Source organism: Manacus candei, unplaced genomic scaffold, assembly GCF_025592945.1.
Source record: "Manacus candei isolate 608988 ecotype Guabito, Panama unplaced genomic scaffold, ASM2559294v1 h1tg000024l, whole genome shotgun sequence".
In the NCBI taxonomy this organism is placed as follows: Eukaryota; Metazoa; Chordata; class Aves; order Passeriformes; family Pipridae; genus Manacus; species Manacus candei.
Window position 1 is genome coordinate 717,303 of NW_026138072.1, and position 26,128 is coordinate 743,430.

Below are 26,128 nucleotides of genomic sequence, written 5' to 3' on the forward strand. Positions count from 1 at the left end.
ACCAACAACTAGGATATAAAGTTACAAATAAATTACAAACTAAACATCTAAGTCATCCAGACTGTAAAGGTACCAAGCTGACAAAATATGGTATATACCTCTATTTTTCTCCAGCAATCACTGTTTATGAACAGATCTGCATTGTTAGAGCTAATATATCAGTTAAACAATTGCTGCTGAAGATCATTTCAAGACTCTTCATCACATCTTAAGACATTCCTACTGACAATCAATTATTCATCTATCCTATAGAAAATCAACAATACTGCCTAGGCTGTAAATAATCTAAAAGCTTTCAAATCAGTAGTCTAAGCAAACTGATGGAGGAGAAATTAGACCTATCCTAAATCCTTCCCCAAACATCTCAAACATTCTGAAGACTACTGTTAGTCTACTTGCATGCAGATTACAACCAGGACAGCTTCTTCCAGAATATACTGCATGTCTTCCAACAACCGCTTTCTGTTATGGAGCCTCTCCCCAAAATGCACTTTATTATTTTGCCAGCTCATCCCAATACTCACTAACTTCTCACACATACTTATTTAGTATGCTCAAAGTTCATTTACAGAGAAGGCAATCACCACAAAAGAAGAAGAGGTAAGCAAAAGGCTTTTCCAGGACCCTATGCAGGTAGCTGGAGAAAAGCTGAAATGCTACGTAGAGTTTTGCTCTTACCTACCTATGTCTCCATGAAATCTCTAACACGTTGTCTTAGTTTAACAAGACACAAACATTTGCTAAGGAGGGCAGGCTAGGAAAAAAAGAAACCAAAACCAAACTCCTCCAAGTTATTTTAACTTTGAAATTCAGAGGCTTCAGGTGAAAAGGTGTGGAAAACAAAAATAACAGCTCTTTATTAACATATATATAACAGCAATTTAGTTTTTTACCTCCTCAGACTTACCAGTCACTAACAGTAACCTACTTATATTAGTCCTTACTATTAATAAATCTAAAAACTTACTGGAAGTCTTTTTTTTCCATCCAGTTTTCCCTTCTCTTTTTAAAAAGTACCATTATATAGAGAAAAATTCTTAAGACCTCATTAGTGAACATACCTTGTGATAGAGGCTTGCAAGTCCAGCACTTTCTTCATTTCTAGATTTAATGAAGGAGCACACTGTTCTTCCTTATAATGTGGTGTTCCCTTCAGATGTGGGCTTCCTCTAAAACAGAAGAGAAATACAGTTGAAACAAGCTGCCCCTCAGAAGAGGTAAGAGTTACTGACTTGCATTCCTGTGGTTTTTTTCCTCCTATATACATATACATACACCAGTCACGTGCAACCTGCCACAAGGAGCCCTGAATATCTGTGACATAATTTTAGCACAAAAACTTTAGTCTAGCAAATCATCCTGTATGTCTATAAAGACATAGACAAAATAAGACAATGAACAGAGAATGAACATTACAAGAGCTGTGCAGCCTGTCTTAATATTCCCAAAATAAATGATACATATCAGTGGAACTTCTGATTCAATAAATTAATATTCAACTGTTCACACTAACTGTTGAATTTTTAAGTATCTCCACTTTGTTCTTTTCCAGGATGCATTACAGATATTACAGACTGCAAAATGTTCACATTTCTTCCACTTCTTTTGTCAGATCAATGTTTATAATATTAATTCAGCATGCGTAACACAACAGGTAGACATTTATTGCAATACTTCATAGGGATATATCTCCCTACAGCACATTAACAATACAGCTAAGACCTACTAAGAAAAGAGATGACTGCACACTGATTCCCTTCCTTTAAACAGACCTTTACACAATATCAACTTCTAGATGTAAAAAGCTTCTCATTTTTATCTTCCTCATTTAAATTTCACATTTTAATAATTATTTTACAACACCATTATACATTATTATACAGCATCATTAAAGCACTCCTTGTTTGTCTTGGTTATCAGATGTCCCAACTGCTTCATTAATTTATTTTTTTTTAATGAAAACTGACCCATAGTCACAAATACTGTAACATGTCATCCAGCTCATCCATGTCATAAGCATTATGGTAGCAAACAAAGCAAACTCTGAATCAAACAGGTATTGCAGACAAGTTACAATTTAGTACAACTTCAGTAGTCAGAAACAATAGATATACAAATCTATGCAATCTTTACCTGTATTTTAACTGACAAAACACTTCTTTTAATTTACATCAGGGTAGCAAATATAACTGCCTAAGACATGGTAGAAACCAAAGCAGAGGTAGTTTTAGAGAAGTCTGACACCACAAGGATACCTCAATCGCTTTCCTGCCTTGCTAATCTCAGTTGATATCAAATTCCACAATTCCATTACGATTTCATAGCAAAACATGAAATCCATATCTGTTATTCTTTGATGGCACTATACCTTTTATTAAGTAGCAAGAACAAAGACATATGCTAGCTAAGGGCAAGACAACTTCTGACATTCTGGAGTTAGCAGATGGAAGTAGTATCATCTTTGCAGAAAAAAACAACATGGTGGCTGTGAAAAATTATAGGGAAAAATGAGAAAAATTACTTTAAGATTAGTTAATTTACCATCAAAAAATGGCAACTTGTACAAGCATTGAATTAAAATGTTTGGTTTGCATTTTGAAAGAAAATTAATAACAACATGCAGCTGTCTTAGGAAAGAATAGCCCTTCATGTAAGCTAGCTATCATGGACTGACAGGAGGCTTGAATTAACTAGCCTTTTTTTTTTCCCCCTCATACTATCATTCTGGGGTTGTTGAAGGTTTTTTTAAAATTTACAAAACTCTGGGTGTTTGGAAACATGCCTTTCAACCCACATGGACCTATAGTTCCAGAGAGTATACTCCAAAACTAGATGAAATGACTCTGGGTTATCAAGAATCAGTGGTAGAGCTGAATCTTGTAAGCAAACAACTAAAACTGAAAGAAAAAGGTTGTGTAATGTATAAACGGTACTGTCAGGTTGGTATAACACACCACATAACATTTCTGTTTGAACTGACCACAGCACTTAACCAAGTGTAAACAGTATTTCTGCACAACATAAGCTACAAAGCCAGAATGGGAACAGCATGGCTTAAATGACATCTTTTGCTGGAAGAGAAATTTCAAGTATCCATGTGGGCAAGCTTTGTCTCTTTAAACACCTTTGATAAAAAAATAGCTTGTAAGAATATTTGAATATTTTCAGTTTCATGAGCTAGTTTCAGCAAACTTGTTACCACCTGTGGAGCATTATCTTTTCCACTGGGGCTCTATCATAGTCATCCCAAAATGGGTTCTTTTACCCGATGTGCAAGAGGTCAATCCACACGCAGAGCTGACGTACATCCAAAAATGCCAGTATTTCCATTCGTGGCCTGTGATTATGTTTAATTCATTGATTCAAAAGAAAATCCTAGTATGGGTGCAAAGGGGGTGCAACCAAAAGTACACTGTGTTCATGTAACACATATCTGCATGAGTCAGCCTTACTGGCTAAATTACTCTGACCTTTAAACGAAGAATGCATAGCTGACAAAATCAGGAAAGAATGTTTGGTCTGGGTTGCCACATCAGCATCTGCTACTGTAGCCAAACTTTAAGTAACTCACTTTGCACAAAAATTGAGAGAAGCGAATGCAGTGACTAGCTAGCTGCATGTCGAATCAAACCTAATCCCTCCTATTTGCATGGCATCTGTTAATGTAACTAAGCCTGTGAATAAAATCACTCAAAACAGAATTGAGAAAAATCTCCAACCTCATCTGCTATTCAAGAAAACCTCAAATATGGAAAGATTAGGAATGCTTGTCTCTTTTTAAAAACAGACAACAAAAAACCCCACACCAAACCTAAAGTATCCCAAATTCAAGAAGGAGGCAGCACCATGCAAAAGCATAGCCAGCTAGACTCCCCTCAACTGGCAGGAAGAACTTCCCTGAAGTTTGTTATCTGCGGGAGGGTGAAGGTTCAAGGAGGAGGAAACAGGACAACAGGTACCTAATTTTTCTAGGTGCTCAGTACTGCACTAATATCCTCCATTACTTGTACAGGAGTTAAGTGTTAAAAACATGATCCACGGACAAAACTCACTCAGAAGTAATATTACAAAACTTAGTCACTGCTAGCAAAAGCAACTAAGAAATACTTAGGAAGTTAATTACAGCAGAATCTGAAAGTGTGTACTTAAAAGACATCTTTATAATTGCAACAGAGGTATATAACACATAATATTTTTTAGTCTGTTTTAAGTATTGCAAAACAATGTCCGCTGTTTTTTGCTTATTACTGAAGAATTCTTGTCTAGAGGCAGAAACAGCATTAAATTGGGATTTAAGCTTCCACTGTACTATCTGGGGTAATCACAGTAATATATGTAGCAATTATGGTTGCACAATAGCGTAGAAAAGTTCAGAGATGCTCTCACAGTCAAAAAATACTGTGCTTAAAAAAAAAAAAGTGTGCCTAATGGTAGACATTGTATTACTTAAGAAACAAACAAATAACAAACAAGTCAGTAGCATCCAGTCTCACTAGCTAAACTGCAGCTGTGTGGGAAGCAATGGAGATGTTTCACTGAAAAAAAAAGTAAAGACTCTAGACTTTTCATCAGGAAATATCTTTTGAATGGTAAAATATTTTTATACTGCTTTTGGGCTATGATATTCGTAATTGTTGCTGCTAAAATGGTTTCTTCAGTAGTACTTGGAGGGGGAGAGATGGGCAAAAAAAAATTAAAAATCGTGATGTTTCATCTATTAATGGCAATACTTATGTGATAAAACCAGAGCAGTGTTTCTAAATGAATTTACATCACCAAGAACTCAGAGCTGATCTCCTTGACAGCAAGAAAGCAAAAAAATTACAACGGTCATTACTGTTGCATTAGCACAGTTACACAATGTTTATTAACCATTTTAAAATGGTTCATGTGAACACTTCAGTAAAGTGAACACTGTACAGCTGAGGACTTAATTTTTTATACCTCATTCAAAGAGCCTCCATTATTACTTTAAACATGTGATTCTTCACTAAGAATTCCCCACCTACAATGCTGTTTAGGAATGGTTCTCAAATAAGTAAAACCCTGTGAGCTTTGATTTTCGTGCAATTAGCATGTTCTCACCCCTAAATCTGCATCTCTTCACCATACACTGCAGAAATGCACCACTTGAGGACTAAATATGTCTGGCTGGATCCAGAGCCATATTCACACAGATTGGCAATAGCTGCACCAACAAAATTAAAGAGAGTCTACAAAAACAGCTATAAAAAATGAATAAGGATTTAGAAAAGTAATTCTTAGTACAGTCTTTACAACATAACTAGGTAGTAGCAGGTTTCTGTGGTTCAAGAAAGAACTAACTAGCAAATTAATTAAGCATTAATGTAAAAAAGCTAAATGTTTTATCAAATTATTAATCCAGTTGCAAAGATTTCCTGACAATAGTTAAAACCTCTTGAGCCACCTCAAGGGCTATCAAGTGCCATAAGAGTTAATAAAAATTCTATACTAATCCAGTTTTAAAAATACTTTTTCCAAACAATGCCAAAAACAATTCACAGGGGAAACCACACTGGTAAAGTTTAGCAGAAGCTCAATTCTGAACAAAAATTATTTTGTAAGTTAATTAACTGTACACCTCAGTGATTACCCTTGCACAGTTTAAAGTTCAAAACCTTTGCACATGCTAATCTTAAGTCTATTGAATCACGAAAAAAATGTCCACTGATGAGATACTTTATGGCACCTATTAACCAGCATGCCACAGAAAACTTAAAGCTTTTAAAAGTGCCAGAAAGAGTAGCACATGAAAAAAGTAACCAGGTGTATAAGCAACAATACAGCATGGTAAATCAGGATACAAACACTACCTTCTTCACATACACATATTGGTTAGAAAACAGCTTCAATTTTTAAAGTAATTTCAGACTTAATAATCTACAGCATTGAGGTCTCATTCTAAATTTACACAACATTCATATCACTCCCCAAATGCAGGCACCATTTGAGGATATGAAAAAACCTGACACAAAAGAATCTCTAACTACCACATTTAGTTAGTTAGCCATGTAAAGGCTAATTTTAGGTTTTCTCTTTTTTAAAGGCAAAAGTATCCTCAGCATTAAGCCACACATGCTGTCTCTTCAAGTGACAGAACTCAAGTTACTCTCCTTGGCAAACCTCTACACAGAAATAACTATCAGTTCAGTACAGAGAAGCCTCTGCTATGATGGTGTTATGCATCTCTTCACTGTGAAACAAAGGAATAATACAAATTCCTTTGGAAACTACTCAAAAAATTACCACCATACCTTGCCACTGCTTACAAAGCCCTGTCAGTTTTCTTAAGTCTCTCGCAGACAGAGATACATTTTATTTAACGTGCTATAATCTTAGCATACATACATTTTGTTTCATGTTTTATCTTGTAATTACTTTAGTAAAAGGGTGGTAAAACCACACTGAACTAATTGAAGCGGGACTTTGTACTTGTGTTCACTGCAGGAAAGTATCCCAGAATGTGGGCTAACAGCCAATACTGATTCTCTTCCAACTCTACTCTGAAGCAGAGCAAAGTTTCCAAGAGCTCGAATGGAATTGCAGACTACTCAGCTCAATTTAAAAAAATAAAACCCTTTAAAATTACTGCTTTTTTTCCTGGTTTTAGTCTAACAAATTAAGCAGGATACTTTAGGTTGTCATTGAGTATGAATATCTGTTTGCTCCAAGAACAGACTGGCAATGCCTAGCCAAAGATCAACAGAGTCAGAAGTATTTCCTTCGAGAGAAAAACTGCAATGCATAACATTCCTAAAATATTACAGTTTGACAAAAAACTACCAATGGATTCCAGCAAAAAAAAATTAAAAATTTCCTCTTTTATATATACTCAGAATTCATGACAGAATGTTGCACTTATGACATGAGCACTTGTTTTCTCACATAAATGTAATAACAGATTTTTACACATAATGTGCATAATGCTGAACAGGTCAATTCCTTAACTCTTACTATATTATATATTTTAAACTAATTAAATGTTTAAAGGTATAAAATAGTACTTAAAAAGAATTTCCCACTCAACTTTCTTTAAGTATTTAATATATTATCAACTTCGTAAGAGCTATGTCCTCAATTGCTGATAGAACAAACTAAAGGTTTTGTGAGTTCCAGCTGCTAAAGTTAATAATCTTGTATTTCAGCACTTCGATTAAAGCACTGAATTTCAGAATATAAAGACCACTAAAATAGGCTGATATGAAAAGGAGGAAATCATGTCAAATGTGCATTTTTTTAAATCAGAAATCAATTTTCCTAGGCTACGATTCTGTCTGATTTAAAACAAACAGTAGCAGAGTGCAGGTGAAGTTCACTCAGCTTTCCTTTCCAAAATCTCTTTGTTTCACACTACTGAAAAATAAGGGGAAGCAAAGACTCTTGCATTCAAACAGGATGACAGCTTAGCCTCAACTCACACTTTAGCTCTTTTACTAAACCTCTGCTGATTAGAGTGAGATAAAAAAGAGAGACTTGGCCCTGGGGAAAAAAAAAATCACACTGTCATTAGATATACTACAATGCATAGTGAGTTACAAACAACAGAATTGTTTTTGTCACTTCCCATGCAGTGTTATTTTGCTTTCTACCTTGAGGCATTTTGTTCAAATTGTATTGGCAGAAAATTTTTGCAGGTGTAATTACAGTTTACACAACAGCTGTATGCCAGAACAGTTCTGTTAACAAATCAAACACAGGCAAGCTCTTCTGGACCGTGTTGCTCAACAGCCATATATAGCAACAACTCTGTATAAAAGCAACTAAAAACTGGATGGACCATACATTTTCTCTACTAACGTTCCCCCCCATACAGACAAATGAGGACTGATTCTGATTTTCAGCTTTCCAACTCTTTTGATCCTTTTCTTCAAACCAACACTAAACCACTATCAAGAAAATTTTAAAGCAGTTATTTAAAAAAGCACTAATACCATACGAACTTGTAACTTTCAGCTACCAGTGTCCCAATCTGGAAGACAGCAAAAACCCACTGAAGTCAAGCAATTGTCTATCTATCATATACCTACCTTACTGCCCGCCTTTCTGGCTTTGTATTTATGGTAAAATATGTACATTTTATTTAAATGAGAGCTAAGCTGACAAGAGAATCTATACACAACCTTTCTCAAAGTTTTCTCTTATATGTGAACAAACCTAGCTGCAATTTCAACTTCAGGATACTGACTAAACCAGGAAATCTTGTACAACATTTTGGCACAGCTGAGGACATTACTGGTGTGTAATCCCAGTGCATGCTCACCTCATGAACATGTTCAAGTTTAAGTTGTAATTAACAGGGTTTTCCTTTCTTTTTGTAGTCACTACATTGAAATATTGTATTTCTGTCAGAACTGGCCATTATTATTTAAAGAAAGGCTACTAAAGAACAGGCTTCATTCTGCTTACAAAAAGTTAGTAGGCATAAACAGTTAATAAACATTATGAATGAGTCGTAATTTTAAAAAGTAGGACAAGACTGAACTTTTACGAGCACTGACAACAGTGTGCTCATAAGACTAAAAAACAAACCAAACCAACCAAACAAAACCCCAAAAATCAAGAACAAAACAAACACAAACAAACAACTGAAAAAAAAAAAACCCAACAGGTTATATTCTATAATGTCTCTTAACTTTACGTTATGTGCTGGCTGCATCCAAAGTGAATAATGGTAGGCAAAAATTCTTTACCTCAAAACACAAAATGTGGAAACCTACATTTGAACATGTTGTCCATTCATCTCAGTTTTTACTGACTTTTTTCCAGCAGCTGTCTCATCACATCACTAATGCAAGGACATCCTCATACTCTCCACAAAAATCACCACCCTCCCTCTCACTTTGCCTAACATAGGTAAATAACCACATATGATAGAGCTGGGCAAGTCCTAACTAATGTCTGCATGACAGTTAAAAAAATGTTGCAAGCAGTTGCTTTATCATGAACTATAAGAATTAATATGAGTATCACTAAACAGTGACTCCATGTTTTTGAACTTCACAGTGCAGCTGCTCGGTTTACTTCAAGGTCACCATTTTCTAATCCAGACTTTTATTAAATGCCAATTTGCAAACTCAGCTACTCGAATGCAGGGGAGGAGGTGGAGAGGGGTAAAGCATGGAGATAGGCAGGTTTAGCTTCCCCATCAGGTGCACAACACGACCTTACTTAAGGCACAGCTGCATAATCACTGCTGCCAACACAGAGGAAGGAGCCAAGAACACACAGTTACAGTGGGAGAAAAGAGTAAGATCTCCCCCTTCAAGCACAAAGCAAGACACATCAAGGGTTTTAACCAATTTTTAATGGCTTCAGAGTGAATAAAATTAATAAAATTAATTTGGTATTGTTTAGCTCAGCAGAAATAAAATCCAAGCACTTCAATGAAATAATGCCTTTGGAAAATGAACATATGCCAGAAGAAAGTTAAAGTTTTAATTTTGGCTTTTAGTTTCATTTGTTTGTGCATTTTGGATTGGAGGTTTTTTTGTTTGATATTCCCACCTCCACTCCAAGTATTTGCTTTACAAAGCAAATTAGTGAAACTGCCCACAGGCAGTGCACTGTATCTGCATCTGCACCAAAAAAGTTAATTCCATAATAATACCTTAAAGAATAATTTGACATTAATCCCACCAGGCATAATTCACCCACAAATGCTTGTGTCTTTCTTTTGATCTAATATAATCAGAACAGTACTAATTTTATGTAGGTTTTCAAAATTGAAAGCTAAATATAGACAGGCTAGTAATCTCAGTAAATTCAGTGAGACAATTCATCTTCTTAAAGGTAAGCACACGCATTAGTCTTAGGAGACTGTAAGCAACCTATTATAAACACTCTAGGGACAAACACCTTGTCTTACTCTCCTACAGAATCAGCATTATAGCCCTCTTTGGGCTATACAAATGTATCTTAAAACTCCGACCATTCAACACACAACTAACAAAGACTTTTCAAAAAAAACATGTGCTTTTAGGCTGACAGTACAAATCAATTACAAATGTTTTAATATAAAAGTTAGACTGGCTTAATGGATATTTTCAAGCCTTCCTACATGTGACATTCTAAATGAACTTCCCAAACCTTCTTTTTTAACTCTTACTCCATGTTTTATATACATTTCCTTGTGTTTTCAGTTGCCAATTAAAAAAACCCACAACTTTCCCAAGAGAATAAGAAAAACTTACAATAAATTACTGTTTAGTTTTTTGCATGATGAAGGAAGCTGAGGATATACTATCCCTTTATTTATTCCAAAAGTTTGTAGCAATGAATTGTCTGCCCTTTTTTTTCTTTCTGATAACAGTAAGCCAGATGTGAAAAGTCAGTTTAAAAAATGCTATTCAGTTCTCAAAGAGGCAAGTAAAGTAATATAACTTGTCTACATTCATGGTTTAACAGTTATGGTTAAAAAAAAAAAAAAAAAAGTCTTCCTCTTACATGACATCCTAGGTTATCCAGCTCCTCAGAGATGCCCATGCAGACACCCCCACCAACCAATTTCAACTCATTTTATTAATGTGAAGAAAAATTAAACTGACTAGTGCTATCATATTGATGAAGGTAAGTAGTGGAATATTAAAAAAAAATAAGTTTCTAGCCAATGAGAAATCAGGAGTCTTTTATTATTCCCATGGACAAATTTGATCCAATCAATGACTGCAGATTCTGCCTATCTAAACACAGACACATATACATATACTCCTTGAGGTTTTAATTTGTCCTAAGTATTTTCCAATTTTGCCAAATCCAAAATCAACTTAGTCAACCACAACTACACTCAAAATACAGTCACATTTTAAACATATAAAATGTATTGCCATTCACAATAAGGAAAATAAGGTGAAACTGACAACATAACACCCTGCACCTAAAATACTTTTGTATATTCTTACTAAAAGGTATTCATATTCTTTCAAAAATATTGAAATTCTTTGTTTCAAAAAATCTCTAAGTTACTAAAAGCTGGGGGGCAGAGAGGAATTTACTTTCACATTGCACCTTACCAGTTACTAAGAAACATGACTTAATCAACTGAGTTATTCAATAGGAATTATTAAAGCTTGTTACAGACCATGAATACAACAGACTACCTCAAATTATAAAATTAGACAATTTTAACCCTACTATTGAGGATTTTGAGAGCTTCTAAGATGGACATAAGGAATCTTACCAGCACACAGCAATTCAGTTAGACACAACTTCTCACCACTGACTCTAACTCACAGGAATGATGGTTCATATATTCATCAAGTTTTAAAGCATACTTTTTAAGAAAATATTTTTTTATAATAAAGTCTGATTAGAACTTGTCTAGTCCTATTTTTTTCATACTCTGAAGATGCAAAATTTAAAATACTTACTTGGGATACATTGGCTCATAAAGATACTTGTCTCTTGCTGATGGGATGTCAAAAAATAAGACGTATCCATTTGCAGTCTGAAAGAGAAAGATTGATAAGATACATATCTAGTTTCAGCATGAGTAAAATCCACACAATCTCATGCAATTTTTACGTCTGTCTCATATATTGAACACAAATACACACTCATATGAAGTTTCAGACTTATTAAAAAATTATGCATTGAAATTAATTCCAGGTAAAATCCATCCTTAAAGCCAACAGAACAGATCACGCAGTAGATAGAAAAATGGAAAAACAACACTCTTCATGTACTAGTCCATCAGAAATTTTTCTCTGATCCATATAAATACCTAAAACTTGGCAACTATATCAGATATTTAGAACCCAGGTACCTAATTTTCACCAACTACGCGAATTAATGTAGAAAACATAGTAGAAGGTAGCAAGCCTCTGGAATAAACCCTCCAAGTGTCTGAAAACATATGGACACTACACAGTGCAAAGAAGTTAGGCACTGACTCTCAATGTCAGTAATGCAGGTAGTTTTCAAAAATCCTCAAATCAGACTATCTTTATCTACCACAACACCTTTTTCAAAGTCTTCCCATGTCTGAAAAAGATTTTACTATCATTCAATCCCCAGTCATATTCTGTCATTCTGGGAGACTGACTTCAAACTGTAATCCTACTCAGAGAACAAATACAAATCATTTAGTTACCAGATGTTCCAGTCATACCTAGAAGCTGACCCAGTGTTTGCATAAGCATAGGAGATGCAGATGACCAATAATGTTAGTCGTTCAAAGATGTGCTACTTGTTTACAGCATAAATTTATTTTTCAGGCAAACAGGCAAATGCACCAGTGTTTCCATCTATTATTTTAATATTGGCTGGGCATGTATCCAAAGCACTGGAGACAAAAAGCACTGAAATTAATGGTTTCATGTTGCTTTTCAAGGTTGGTTTACTATTCTTTGAATAAAGTAATACTCTTGCTAGCTTAGTTTATAATTTCATAGATGCCATGGTTTTCCCCAGTCAAACATTTTGTTTTATCATAAAAGAAATCTGTGTTTTGGCTTCGAAGTCCAAGAAACAGTATTATTCTCATTTGAAGCAAGTATCCTTCTCATGGAAGAATAAAATCTGAACCATAATGGTGAGCTTGAGACAGGTTGACAATAAATGGAAGCTTTTCTGTGCGCTGTAATATCATGTTCGGGTATTATGTGGTAAAGAAACGTGTTCATTTCTAACATCTTTACAGGTTCTTTCCATTACATCATTAAATATTTAACCCGTAAGTTATCTTATCCTGGAAAGAAAAGTAAAACAATACTGTGAAGTGTCTTTATACTGATATTAAGGTACAAAGGGCCTTACTGAACACTATTCAAAGCAAAAAGTTACTACTGTTACAGGTTCATTTCTAAATAGAACCTCAAATTCCATGAAGAGCTGGATGAAACGCAGAAGCATTCAACCACACACTTTCGGCAAATTGATCATATTCATTCACAAAGGTTTCTCCGCTGCTTTAGAAATGTCTGCGTTGCAATGAAACCTATTAAAACAACCATCACTGCCCTCCATTCCCTGATCATTCTCATCTCTGACAGTCAAAAGTGTAAATACACAGCATCTTGCCAGGGATTTCACAACATGGTTTCTTATACACAACCATGTTTAATAAAGCTTAGCTATGGGAATGCACACTGAAGAGCAGTCTGTACCAGGGAACTGCCTGTAACAGGGGAAGGACTAAAATGCCTCATATACTTTCCTATGTTGAAGCATCTTGACCCACTTCACAAGTTTGTTTTATTCCTAGATTTAGCTACCTAGGATGTATGCACTAATCTAGAAAAAGAAACAGATTATTTCCCCTTAACACTGGAAAAACTACAAATGCAGCAATATGAAAGAAGAAACTACAAAACATAAGGGGAAAAAGAAGACCAGCTTAGAAAATGCACCAAGAGTTTAGCAACAGACAATACTAGTAAGTAAAAGAAATTAGAATTGCTACAGGATGATGACAGTGTGAAAATTACTTAAGCTTGTTTAACTGCATACCATTGAAGCTACTTGCAGTATTTTATAAAGCCTCATATGTTTCTCCACAGTCTGCATTCAGTACGAATAACAATTACCTCAAAGCATATGCTGCAAAGTAATTTATTTTCATAGAGACACTGAACATTCTGGCAGTCACAAACCAAACAACTGGGCGTATCACTGCACTAGTGAACATAAAATCTACACTACACTCCCCACTGTCATTTCATTTAAAAAATAATAGAAATAAAAAAAGAATGTACTACTTGGCTAGTAAGTACATACTAAGCCTTTTGCTCGCCGCCTTAAAAACAAAGTTTTATTACACAAAAAATACTACATACTATAATTAAGAAACTCAAGAGCACAGGTGAGAAACATCACCTGACAGCTTTCAAACTAGAATTTTTAGCTGTTGCACAGGACTTCAGTAATTAACTGAAGGTTAATTACAGTTCAAAGTTACTGTTTTTTTCAGTAAAAACCTGCTTTGCCATTGCTCCTTCATTTGAACTCATTAGTTAAGAACAAGTCAAAAGCAAGAGAGAAAACTCTTCTCTTGGAAAGAAGTTTACAGTTTTACTGGGCGACAAAAGTACTGTGCATATGCAGGAATGTCTTCTTCATTAAGCTCCCAAAACTGACTTTCTGCCCTGTCTCTCTATAACAACACCAGCAATATTTGTAAATCTGGTCTTTCAGTAGGACTCATGAACTGTTTCAAATTAAATTCCATATACGTACTAAAAGCATACTGCAAAACAGAACTAATATTAAAACTACCAAAACAAACATGCCTGACTGTATTATTTGTATACATACACCCAGGAGATGAAATATAACCCTAACAAACATGAAAAATATTAGAAATTTTGTGACACATTATTTTATAAGCTCTGACCATTTCAAATCTTAATTCGTAGAGCTTTAGTTTACAAACTGAGACTTCTTGGGCATTTAGATTCTGGCATTATCTGCCAGAAATATATATTTCGCTGCAGAAAACCTTGAAATTGCAATGACTGAAGTGGCAGAAACTAAAGCGTATCTGACTGTCAGGTGAACCACAAGGTCTCTTGAGCAAATGGATCCCAACATCTCAGAAAAAAAAAAACCCACCACACAATATGCCAATTCAGTATAATAATTTCAATTTCTTCTGAACTACCACATTAACATTTAATTAAACTGCATTTAGATAGTTCACTTGTTATATGTTGTATGTATATATGCAATATTTATATGCTGTATTTATATATGTAATATAAAATCGGGAATTCATTTTTATTCACAGTAAAAGTTACAGAGGTCTCCTTTTTGCCTTTGTTGGTAACTATCAGCAGTCACTATCTGTGAATATAATCTTGTACTAACAGAAATACTTTACTGCATTGATACCATGAGATACTCTTAGGAAACGTAAACATTCTAGACAACTACTTGGCCCTACATTACACACAAGAACACGGGAACACAGGAAGTTTAGTTGATTTAGAGTTATGATGGAGACATGAACTATTTCATAAACCACCTGGTGTTTTCCACCAAGATAAAAATATCTGATTGGTTGAAATTATAGGCATCATTTTAAGCAGGAAAGATGCTTTATATTAGGAGATGAAATCACTGTACCAATAAACACAGTAATTATTACCCATTTGGTAATTCCATATAAACAACTCATGATGGGGAAGTTAAATAATTTTATTCTTTTCTTCTGTACCTTCTCACAAAAAAAAAAAAAATTAGGTGCAATGGCCTTAATTTTAAAAGCTAGAAAAAGAATCTTACCCAATACAAGATCTGGTCCTAACATAAGACCTGACCAAAAGTCACTAAGAGTACTATCCCATATTATGAGTTCTATAAACTCTACTCCACCTTTGTTATGTCTCACATCTCCAATTTTTAAATACCAGTGCTGAAATAGTCCCAATTTGCTGCTGTGAGCACAACACCAGCTATGAAACAAGACTTTAGTTCCACTTGAGACAAGATCTCATCTTTAAGATTCTTAACAGAAGAGTTCATGTATCACTTATCACAGTCATCTTTCTGTGTTCTCAGTGCCTTGCAATTTTTTTAATCACCAAAAGACACAGTAATAAAGCCTCAGTTTCATCTCTTAATACCCACCTTTAAACCCTATTTATCAAGCTAAATATGCTTACGTCACTTAAATCCACATGTATTTCTTTCATTCACATATCTTTTATATCCCTTTATTATTTGTCATCAGATTACTAAATTAATGAGATGCTGTATCATCCCTGGTCAATATATCTGAGCATTGCTTTAAAACAAAGAATTGTAGTTCCCTCGCAGGGGGAAAAATGAATGAAAACTATAAAAGAAAGCTTCTATCATAAAAAAAATCCTTGGTAATATTGCATATTTTCACAAGACAAATATCAATTAAACATATATACGATCTGCAAGTTTGTATAAACACAGAAATTGACAATGCAAAACTGTCCTTGCAACAGTTTAACCACAGTAAGAAGTAAAAACTCTACTTACTGAAACAGCTATCATTGTGCTGTCAGGACGCCATTCTGCTTGCTTATAAGATCCAAACTGAGAAGCTGCTTTTGAAAGTTCCTTATAGCTTACAATTAATACACTGGGCTGGAAGAAAAAAAATATGAATAATTACATCTCATATCTAGAAGAAATGGAATGGGGTTTTTAAAGGGAGCTCATGCAGAACACTGTCATTCCCAATCTCACTCTTTCAAACCCAGGACATTTAAGTAAAATACATCACTGCACAGGAAGAAGTCATTTCAGAATACAGAAGCAATTTCAAGTTACACAAAGGGTGACTGATGCTTAAGATGAACAGAAGCATCTCAAACAGACTCCTATGATGACAAGGACTGTCAAATTAACTAGGATGAAATATTCTATAGAGTATTTGGTACATTCCATTTGCTTAGTTTCTGCTAAATGCGTGGGCCATTGTATTAAAGAGAATGACAATCAGGAAATCTGTTTTATATCTCTTCAAGAACAGTTTGTCAGAAACTGCAGAAAATCCACCCCTACAGTTTGCTGGAAGGATTATTCATATGAACTGTTTGTACTTTCTTGCTGTGAAATCAATAACAGTTTTCAGCTTAGACAGGTATTCCCCCTTCTGTTACCCTCCACCGCCAGGAGATGGAAGTTAAATTAAGCAAGGAATACTTTTCTTTTTGTATAAGAAGTTACCACTCATCTTCACACTACAAGCTGTCCCTAACTTTACCAATGCCAGTTTTAATTCAGAGTTTTAGCGGCAAACTGTACCACACAGAACACACTGAAAGGGAACCAAAAGAGTAAACAGTAATCACTTGTTTTCCTGAAATTAACCATGAAATCCCTAGGCAAAGCTTGCCATCCACTGCTAGGACTGCTAGGTGATGGAACTTTGCTGTTGTTCTTGGCTTACTTGCCCCAGTAGCAGAAGCAGTACAACAAATCTAAAAATATTAATTCTACCCAGAAATCATGCGGGTGTCCGCTACTCCAGAATTTGGTGGGTGTCTAGAAAATTCATATTTCAAATCATTTGCATCAGTTTCCTTTAAGAAACAGCAGAGTTACAAACAAATAATTTAAAACTATGAATATTAATTTAAAGTAGAATGAAATAAAGCAATGAAATGTCACCATGTATATAAATAAGGAGCTGAATTAATGTCACACAGGCAACCTTAGCCTTGGTAAATGCACAGTATGACTTTTCATACTCCTAAGAGCATTATTACTTAAATTTCACACCCACACAGAACTGAATTATCAAAAATAAAGTTAAATATTTATACTGTAAAGTATAACAAGAACACTGATCCTTACCCTAAGAATTATTTACACCAGTTTTTTCAATTCATGAAGCTTCTTTTGCAGATATGTTCACATCAAAATATCTGACATTAAATAGATAACTAATTATTCTTAACAGATTCTTATTGGTGGTTCTCATGAAATACACAGCCTTTTACTGATTGGCTTAGAACCACCAGAACTGTCTCAGATATACTGAGAAAAAGCAGACTGTTGGTAATCTGCAATATTAGTGCAGATTTGGAGATCAACCTTAAAGCACTTCTGTGCTTGATGCGTTTTAGCCACTGGCAAAATAATGTTTTAGAAACTCAGTAACACACAATTTTCTTTCTATATTGCTACTTTTATAGAACATAATGACTGCTTTTATACTGTAAAGTTCTTGTGACATTTATTCACAAGAAAGTTGCTATTACACCTTAGAACCTGGAAAAACATTCTGCATACACAACAGCTATAAAATTTATAAAAACTTCTTTCTAGGCTTTGGACCTTACAGATGAGGACTAAAGGAGTTAACATTAGGAGTGCAAGCAATCATTTTTATCTTTTTGCAGTTTAAGTAGCTTCTTTTCTCATTAGAAAGCAGACCCACTTGTAATTCAATAGGTGGCAAAGGCTACCTAGCTAAAGGTTAAACTATAAATTATTTCACTAATACAGTTTATGTCCACATCCTCCACAGCTCAAAAGCATTTATTCATATGTGAGGAAAACCCTAATATACAAACTTCATCCCCCTGTTTAAAAGCTTCCCACACATACGTGCACTTTTCAGATTAACCAAGACAGAAGGACAGCTCAAAATCCTACTCTGCTCATGCAAGAGAAAGAGAAATGGTAACTTTACATATGAAGTAATTTATTTTACCTGAAGTGACTGAAGATGTATAAAGGAACACAAGTATTTCTGTAAACAGAAGTATATCAGCCTAACTACTTCACCCAAGCAAAGCAAGCCACTAAACACACATTTTAACAAAAAAAAAAAAGAGGGAAAAAAAAAAGAAAAAGAAAAAAGCAGGCTTAGTTGGTGTGATACTTGGGTTAGTTTTACATATTTACATATTTATATAGTCTGTATAGCAACAGTAGGTGCTTAGATTCTATTAATCAGAATTTTTCCTAAATCTTTACATTTGATACTGTTAGAAAAACCAACTAACTTTCCACATCAGCTTCATGAAAACTCCACGGTTTTCCCCTCTTCACATTTCTGCATGCAGCTACTAAAGGATAAAGAAACCTAGTGAAGCTCAACTAATGAATTACACCCACTGCCTCAAATAAGGCAGTATATTACGCCTCCTCCTTTAAAATTATTAAAATCCACTTGCCGAAGTATTAATGGTAGAGCCACAACTTTAGGAGAAACTGGATTCCATAAACATAGCAAATGACCTAACAAATAAAGACTTGATTAAAAAGAATTAAATAATTTGTCTACAGGAAGAAGTAAACACCTTCAATTGTTAAGGAAGAAAGAACAGAAAACTAAGGAAGAAAGAACTAAGTAAGTCTTAATTCAAATTGCAATTTAACATTAGGAAAAGCTTCCCAAAATAGACAGGAAGGATATCTGGCATTTTAAAATCTGCTGCAGAGAAAATCTAGCATTTTGATGTAGTACATTTTGTCTCTCAGGAGGAATGTAAGGTCAGGCAAAACAGAAGCTCACAAACAGAACTGTGGTGGTGGATACTCACGGGATAACAAAAACAGTGAAAAGAAAAACAGAAAATATAACTTTAGAAATAATATAGTATTATCATTACTAAAGAGCAAACAAACTCTCCAGTGCTCTAGTTAATACTACTGAAAAGAAATAGAACTTTTTCTCACAGTTAAATACACTTTATCTCCTTCCATAAGTCAGACACCTTGGCTATCTCTTCACAAGATCATGTTCCACAGTTCTTGCTCCGAAATTTTTATGCTTCACAACAACGTCTCTCTAGCATTAAACACGTCTCTTTCTTACTGACATGTGATTATCAGAACATTCAAAAGAGACAGCTGAAAGCAAACGTGTTTTGGAAGACAAGAGAGAAACTGCACTACCTGTAAAACAGCATGTAGCAAGACAGCTTCATCAACAGAGACATCTAAACTCAAACTACCTAAAAACGCATATCTGTTTCATTATCAGTTGTTTTCGTACCTGAAGAATCCCTCTGGACTCTTCACTATGAAAGATGAGCTCTGCACCAACATAAGGACAAAATACCTATGCAAACAATTAAAAAAAAACAACACAAAACACACAGGACGGCGGTCAAACCCATAAAGAAATAATATGAAATTGTTATTATTTCACTTAATTCTGTCTGGCCAAATACAGCATCTTTATCATTTCCTAAGTATCACAATGTCCAGCACACAGTTGGATAGACCCATCATGGACTGGATGAGCAACTGTCTCACAGGTCGAGCACACAGGGTCTTGTCACCAGTAGGGTTCCACAGGGCTCCATCTTGGGCCCTGTGCTCTTCAACATCTTCATAAATGACTTGCACACAGGACTGGAAGGGATACTAAGCAAGTTTGCAGATGACACGAAACTCAGAGGACCTGTTGACTGCCTCGAACGCAGGGAAGCCCTGCAGAGAGACCCTGACAAATTAGAGGACTGGACAATCACCAACCATAAGAAGTTCAACAACGGAAGGTGCTGGATTCTGCACCTGGGATGGCACAATCCTGGATGTGTGTATAGACCGGGGAATGGGAGGCTGGAGAGCAGCTCTGCAGAAAGGGACCTGGGGGTCCTGAGGGTTTTGGTCAATGTCAAGTTGAATGTGAGTCAGCAGTGCCCTGGCAGCCAGGAGGGCCAACCGTGTCCTGGGGGGCATCAGGCCAAGCATCGCCAGCCTGTCGAGGGAGGGGATTGTCCTGCTCTGCTCTGCACTGGGGTGGCCTCACCTTGAATATTGTGTGCAGTTTGGGGCACTGCAATAGAAGAAAGATATTGAGCTATTAGAGGTCATCCAAAGGAGAACAATGAAGACGGTGAAGGGCCTGGAGGGGAAGCTGTCTGATTTGCGGCTGAGGTCACTCAGTTTGTTCAGCCTGGAGAAGAGGAGACTGAGGGGAGACCTCATGGCAGTCTACAACTTCCTCATGAGGAGGAGCAGAGGGGCAGGCACTGATCTCTTCACTGTGGTGACAAGTGACAGGACCCAAGGAAACAGTCTGAAGTTCTGTCAGGGGAGGTTTAGGCTGGCTATTAGAAAAAGGTTCTTCCCCCAGAGGGTGGTTGGGCACTGGAGCAGGCTCATCAGGGAAGCGGTCACAGCACCGAGCCTTGCAAACTTCAAGCGTTTGTATGATACTCTCAGGCATGTGGTGTGACTCTTGGGGTGTCCTGCCCTGGATCAAGGATTGGACTTGATGATCCTCATGGGTCCCTTCCCCCTCAGCATATTCTCTGATTCTGTGATTCTATTAGCAGCATAACTAGTCTCAGAACACTGAACCATATAGTTTTTACAAAAAAAACCCAAAACCTATCAAGGTATACACACCCTGCAGAAAGTTCACTTAGTGAGTTTAGATATGGGATATTACCAATTCACTTACCTAAACACAATCATTCTATCACATTAGATGTAAATGCAAATCAAGTATTCACTTAAACCCTAAACTAAGACGTGAATGTTGCTCTGAACAGGCCCTCATTAAAGAGGGCAAGGAGCCTTGAACAGACTTGAACAGCATCCATCCTATGAGCAAGTGTCTGTCCTAATTGAGATGGTTAAAGGGAATTACAGAAAATTATAAGTTAACCCAAATGCAGAGAAGTACAATCATTGTTCCTTTGACAGAACATAAACTAATAAAAAAAGAGTTTTCCTTAATTGAGATTCTCTGGTTTGACTGCTGCAGGTTAATGACAAACTGTGCATGTAGTGGATTTTACAAGTTAAGTAGGTCAGCAAATACAATGGAAAACTACTGGACTAAGTTTCAAAAGTAAACACCTAACAGCACATATGGAACATGGTCTTATGTACAAGTTTGGGTTTCTTAATGTGAGATCAATACAAGAACTTGCATGGCTGTGGATAACTGTTAAGACTCCAATATTCTCATCCCCCAACAATATATTACTCTAGACATCAAAAATCCATCTCATTTAGATCCAAGAGGCAGTTTCTTTCAAAAACACAAATGCCCTGTTTAGTTTTATAAGACAAATGTTTCAATGTTTCATTAAGCTGTACACACAAGACAAAAATCAAAAAGCTGTTTGGAGGAGCTTATGATTTAAGGGACAAAAACAAAGCTAGGAGAAAACAGAGCAAAAGTCAGCTGACACCAACCACTTTTTTCATCATTACATGGTCTATGTTCCACTTTAAATGCTGAAGCTTTGCAGAATTATAAATAAACCAGAAAGGTTAGATGGAGAAAAAAGAAAAGTATGGATGTATGCATAGGGAACAGAAAAACTATTAAGGACCAGAAGGGGAAAAAAAAGACCAAAAAAAGCCATTTTGTCAGTAACAGAGAGACAAGCCGAAACTTAACGCCTTTAATTGAATTTTTAAACCATTTGGAAAGCTTAGAATCAACACAGTACCCATGTAACAAACACAGCAGACACAGCTCCCAATACTGTGCTTCACAGCTATTGTGAAATAGGTAAGAATCAAAGTGCACCAGAATTTTCAATAACTACCTCTTCCATGTGAAAGTCTTCAGTTAAACTACTGCTCAAAAATGCTGCCAAAAAGCAAGGACATATTCTATACATCTTTGATGCTCTTTTATGTGCAACTAACTGCATAGTCAAAATTTGTAACTGAGAATGCTTTTTCCTTCATGCAAGTAATTCTGACACATCTTTCAGGGGTCATATAATACAAGGTTTATGTTAATACAAGAGACACTGAAAACCTGGTAGTCCTACTGAATAACCACATGACAATTTACATTTCATATGATAAATCTATCAGTGTAACAAGTATTTCTAATTTTCTTCATTCTGTAATCGCAAATGTATCTTTATAATAAAAGCAACAACAACCATTACTGTTACTGACATACAAAAAGAAATGGCCTTCTCAGGCCAACGTCTGAAGGGTATCAATAAGAGATTAGCATCTCGTGGGTTAAACTACTAAAGAAAAAACAGCAGAAGAGGCAAGACATTTTACCTTGCACTGATACTATGTCATATTGTTCACAATACACAACCAACACGACACTTACATCATTATCAAGATACCTGTTGTGCCATTCTGCAGTCAAATTCCAGATAAAAATCCTACAAAGGTTGTATCCAAATCTATCTAAGAAAAAGTCATACACAATAATTCTGTAAATTATTCTGTTTACAATTCTGAGATTAAAACATAATCTTGACAGCACAGTGAAAACATTTCTTTTAATAGCCACCTGTAATACAAAAAAAGACTACAAAAACAACTGCAAATGTATTTATTCATATGTCTTATGAACTATATGCACCGGTGTCACAAGTAACTCCTTTTACAGCATGGCAAAATTCCAGGTAACAGAGATCACTTCCACAATAGAAGCACAGCTGCCTGTTTTGTCCTACTTATTTAACTAACATACATGCTTGGATTTAAAGCACGTAATGAGTTCAAGTCTAATACAGCAACAGCTAGAGACTGAAAAGCACATAAGAGTGCCCTACGAGAGCTGTTTGAATATTGATCTATCCAGCATTTAGAATGAATATCAATCATTTGACAATCCAGGATTCTGACGTGCATGCTTTCCCATACACCTATTTTAGTTCATTAGGGTGATCTGACTCAACATCAGATCATCATAAAAAAAAAAACGAATACAATTTTAAAAAACAAGGGTAAGCGTAAATCATAAGCTGAGAAGCATAGGTAATCAAGAAAACCTCCTCCAAATAAGTAGTTGGGGCAAGCTACTCTTGGCTTCAAAGAGCTTACAAAACCGGTTTTGACTGGCAGGGTCATGGCAGACAGTCCAACAACCTACAGGACTTTCATTAAATATTCAAGGCTAGTACTTATTCCTCTCATTGTCACAAGTTTGTTAAGATTAAAGAAAGGAAATACTGGACTATATTTATACATACAACTATGCCAGGGGACTATTCTTGTTGCACACAATTCACTTTTCAAGGGTTAGGTAGAAAACTCCACTCATAACACCTTCTTCCTTAGCTGCAGACATTTTCCCTTAGTATCCTAGAGCCCTATGGGTGAATATCTAGAATTCAAGAGATAACCAAACCAATTTAAAATTAAAGCCACAACTGTTAAAGGAGTGACACTTTCAACGGGCCATCTACTACGCTCCTTTGATTCATTCATGAGCTAAAAAAAAGCAGGCTTCTATTTGTTCATTAAGTTTAACAGGCCTGTAAAAAGACATCACTAGTCCACCACAAAAGCCAATAAAACAGACTTGCGAGCAGGAAAGACTGTGACAGTTAGGACTGCACAGCTGCCTTGTGAAACCTCATCTTTAGTTGCCAAGTCAATCTACTACACATCAATTACCTCGTTTTAGCATTTCAGAAAGTTTCTTTTGTTAATTGATATTTCTCATTTCAAGCATCCAAGTACTTAACATTACCGGAATGAAAACGTTTGACAAGCTTTCCAATGTTGTCAATGAAAATAGTTTCATTGGTTCTTAGTGTCAAGAAATTTTCTGAGGTACTGTTGCCGTGGTATTTTGGTGCTGAAAAAATCTCCAGAGAAGTTAATTAGGGGTGAGATAAGAAAGGGTTTATTTTGCCAAGGCTAAGATGTTACAAGACGCATGCAGGCTTTGCCTGAGATGTTACATTTTGTAATACCATCCATCCAATCCCAGATGTGTCCACCCTGTGGCCTTTACTCTGGTCCCCCTGGGTCCACCCCCTGAGAAATGGGTCTGGGGGTTTTGGGACCCCGTGTTCATCCCACCTTCCTCTTCATCAGAGCACAAAGGGTACCTAGTTACCTAATTCTTGACCGTATTCTGTGGTTTAGGCCCTGATATGCTGTTCTGCCAACAATCTAGGCCTTGCCTTGACAAAAGACTAAACATTTCTATTGGATTTGGGGCTATGAGTGATATAGGGAGCCTAGAATGGGGTAAGAGGGTTAAGGAATGTATAAACAAGGGTGCTAGAGAAAGGGAAAGGGACAAGGGACAAAGGGGGGGGGGGTTGCTGTTTTTAAAATCTACTTCCACTACTTATAAAACTTACAAGTCTTACAAATATTAGAAAAATAAAAAAACATTAGGGGCTTAAGGCATCAGTACCTAGGCCTAAAACTTCAGATTTAAGAAAAATAGTTAAAACAGAGGACTCCAAAGAGGGGTGCATTTAATATAGTCCATTGGGGAGCAAAAAAGAATTTTTAGCACCAATAATATCTAAAATAAAGTAAAAAGTTTAAAATGTGCTTATTTTGGCTTTAACTCAGTCTTTTTTTTTTCCTTTTTCCTTCCTTTTAAAACCCATAACAGGTGTCCAGGAGAGGTGGTTGATGCCCTGAGTCTACCAGTCCTTAAATAACATGATTTAACTTTTGGTCAGCCCAGAATTAGTCGGGCAGTTGGACTAGGTGATCACTGTAGGTCCCTTCCAACTGAAAATAGAGTAGAATAGACCAGACTATGTTGTGTACATTTGCTAATGTACACATGCATATAATTTATCAATAAATGTGAACATACTAGGGGGTCTGTGCTCAATTATCTTTCACCTATACTGGTGCATGATTGAAAACATTCACCACTGGTCACTGATCTTCTCTATACACAATCCAGTCTCTCCCAACAAGTAAAATAGGACTTTTTGGTTCAAAAACACTAACAGAACTCCATCTGGTTTTTAGCAACACTACTTACCCCAGTTTCTAATCTTAATACCTAGACTGATTCCAAAACAGAAAATAATCCATTCTTTGGGATAAACTTTCCTTCGTTCCACTAGTTCTTAGTTCATAGTAGATGAAATGGAGCTTTAAACAGTACTTTGTCACTTTAAAAAATATACATACTCAGTGTAAGCTCACACACCTGAAAGCATTTCAAAGGGCCCCCTGTTTTTGAAAAACTCAAAACAGAACTTTCCCAGTCTCACCACCTCATTTTACATGAAACCTCTCATATACAGCTGAGATAGTAACAAGTCTTAACAAGAACATTAGCCTGAAGGCTTTTCTACTTCAAGAAATTGAGTTAGTTCAACCTGACTAGAACTTATCCTTGTTTCAAAGAAGATACTTTTGACAAATGAAAGCATTTTCTAGAATGCAGTAATTTTATTTTATATAAGTTCAACATTCAAAAATAAAAAAAAACTACAAAAAAAATTCAACCCAAATAAAACAAACAAACAAACAAACCAACCCCACAGGCACACTCAAAACCCAAGCTATATACAGAAAAACAGTGGAAGAATTTCTTTTTAAAAATGCCCTTGACTAAAATCTTTATTCTTACAGGTTTTTGCTAACAGCCAGTTGTCCACAGAGGCGGTGAGACACTTTTTTAGTTTAAGATCAGTCGGTGGTCAAGCCTGGCAAAGTCAGCACCTTCCTCAAAAGCACCCATTACAAACTGAATCAAAATCTATTTTAAAAATGTAAATGGCCTCTGAGTTTACTCAACTCTTCTGCAGCAAGTGAATTCTTCTAGTCCTCTGTCTGTAGCCAATTATACAATGTTTAACATTTCAAAACAAGTCTAAGCATGTGAGTTAATGAACCTCGTCCTTGGGAACAGACCATAAAGTAAACTACATTCTAGACAACAGCGCACATCTTGAGAAACATTCCACATGCCTGTTGGGTTTTTTACATATTTCCCAGAAAAGAAGAACAATTGTGCTCT

General features: G+C 35.8%; 1 protein-coding gene across 5 annotated transcripts in view; it reads right to left on the reverse strand.

Moving 5' to 3' along the window:
- Positions 1 to 26,128, reverse strand: part of RIC1 (RIC1 homolog, RAB6A GEF complex partner 1) — a 47,702-nt gene that overhangs the window by 19,931 nt on the left and 1,643 nt on the right. For all 5 annotated transcript variants that reach the window (XM_051788228.1, XM_051788229.1, XM_051788230.1 and 2 more), the window contains exons 2-4: positions 15,970 to 16,077; positions 11,388 to 11,464; positions 1,062 to 1,169 (exon numbers count right to left, since the gene is read on the reverse strand). In XM_051788228.1, coding sequence (XP_051644188.1) covers positions 1,062 to 1,169; positions 11,388 to 11,464; positions 15,970 to 16,077 — 293 coding nt within the window. The remainder of the gene's footprint in view (positions 1 to 1,061; positions 1,170 to 11,387; positions 11,465 to 15,969; positions 16,078 to 26,128) is intronic.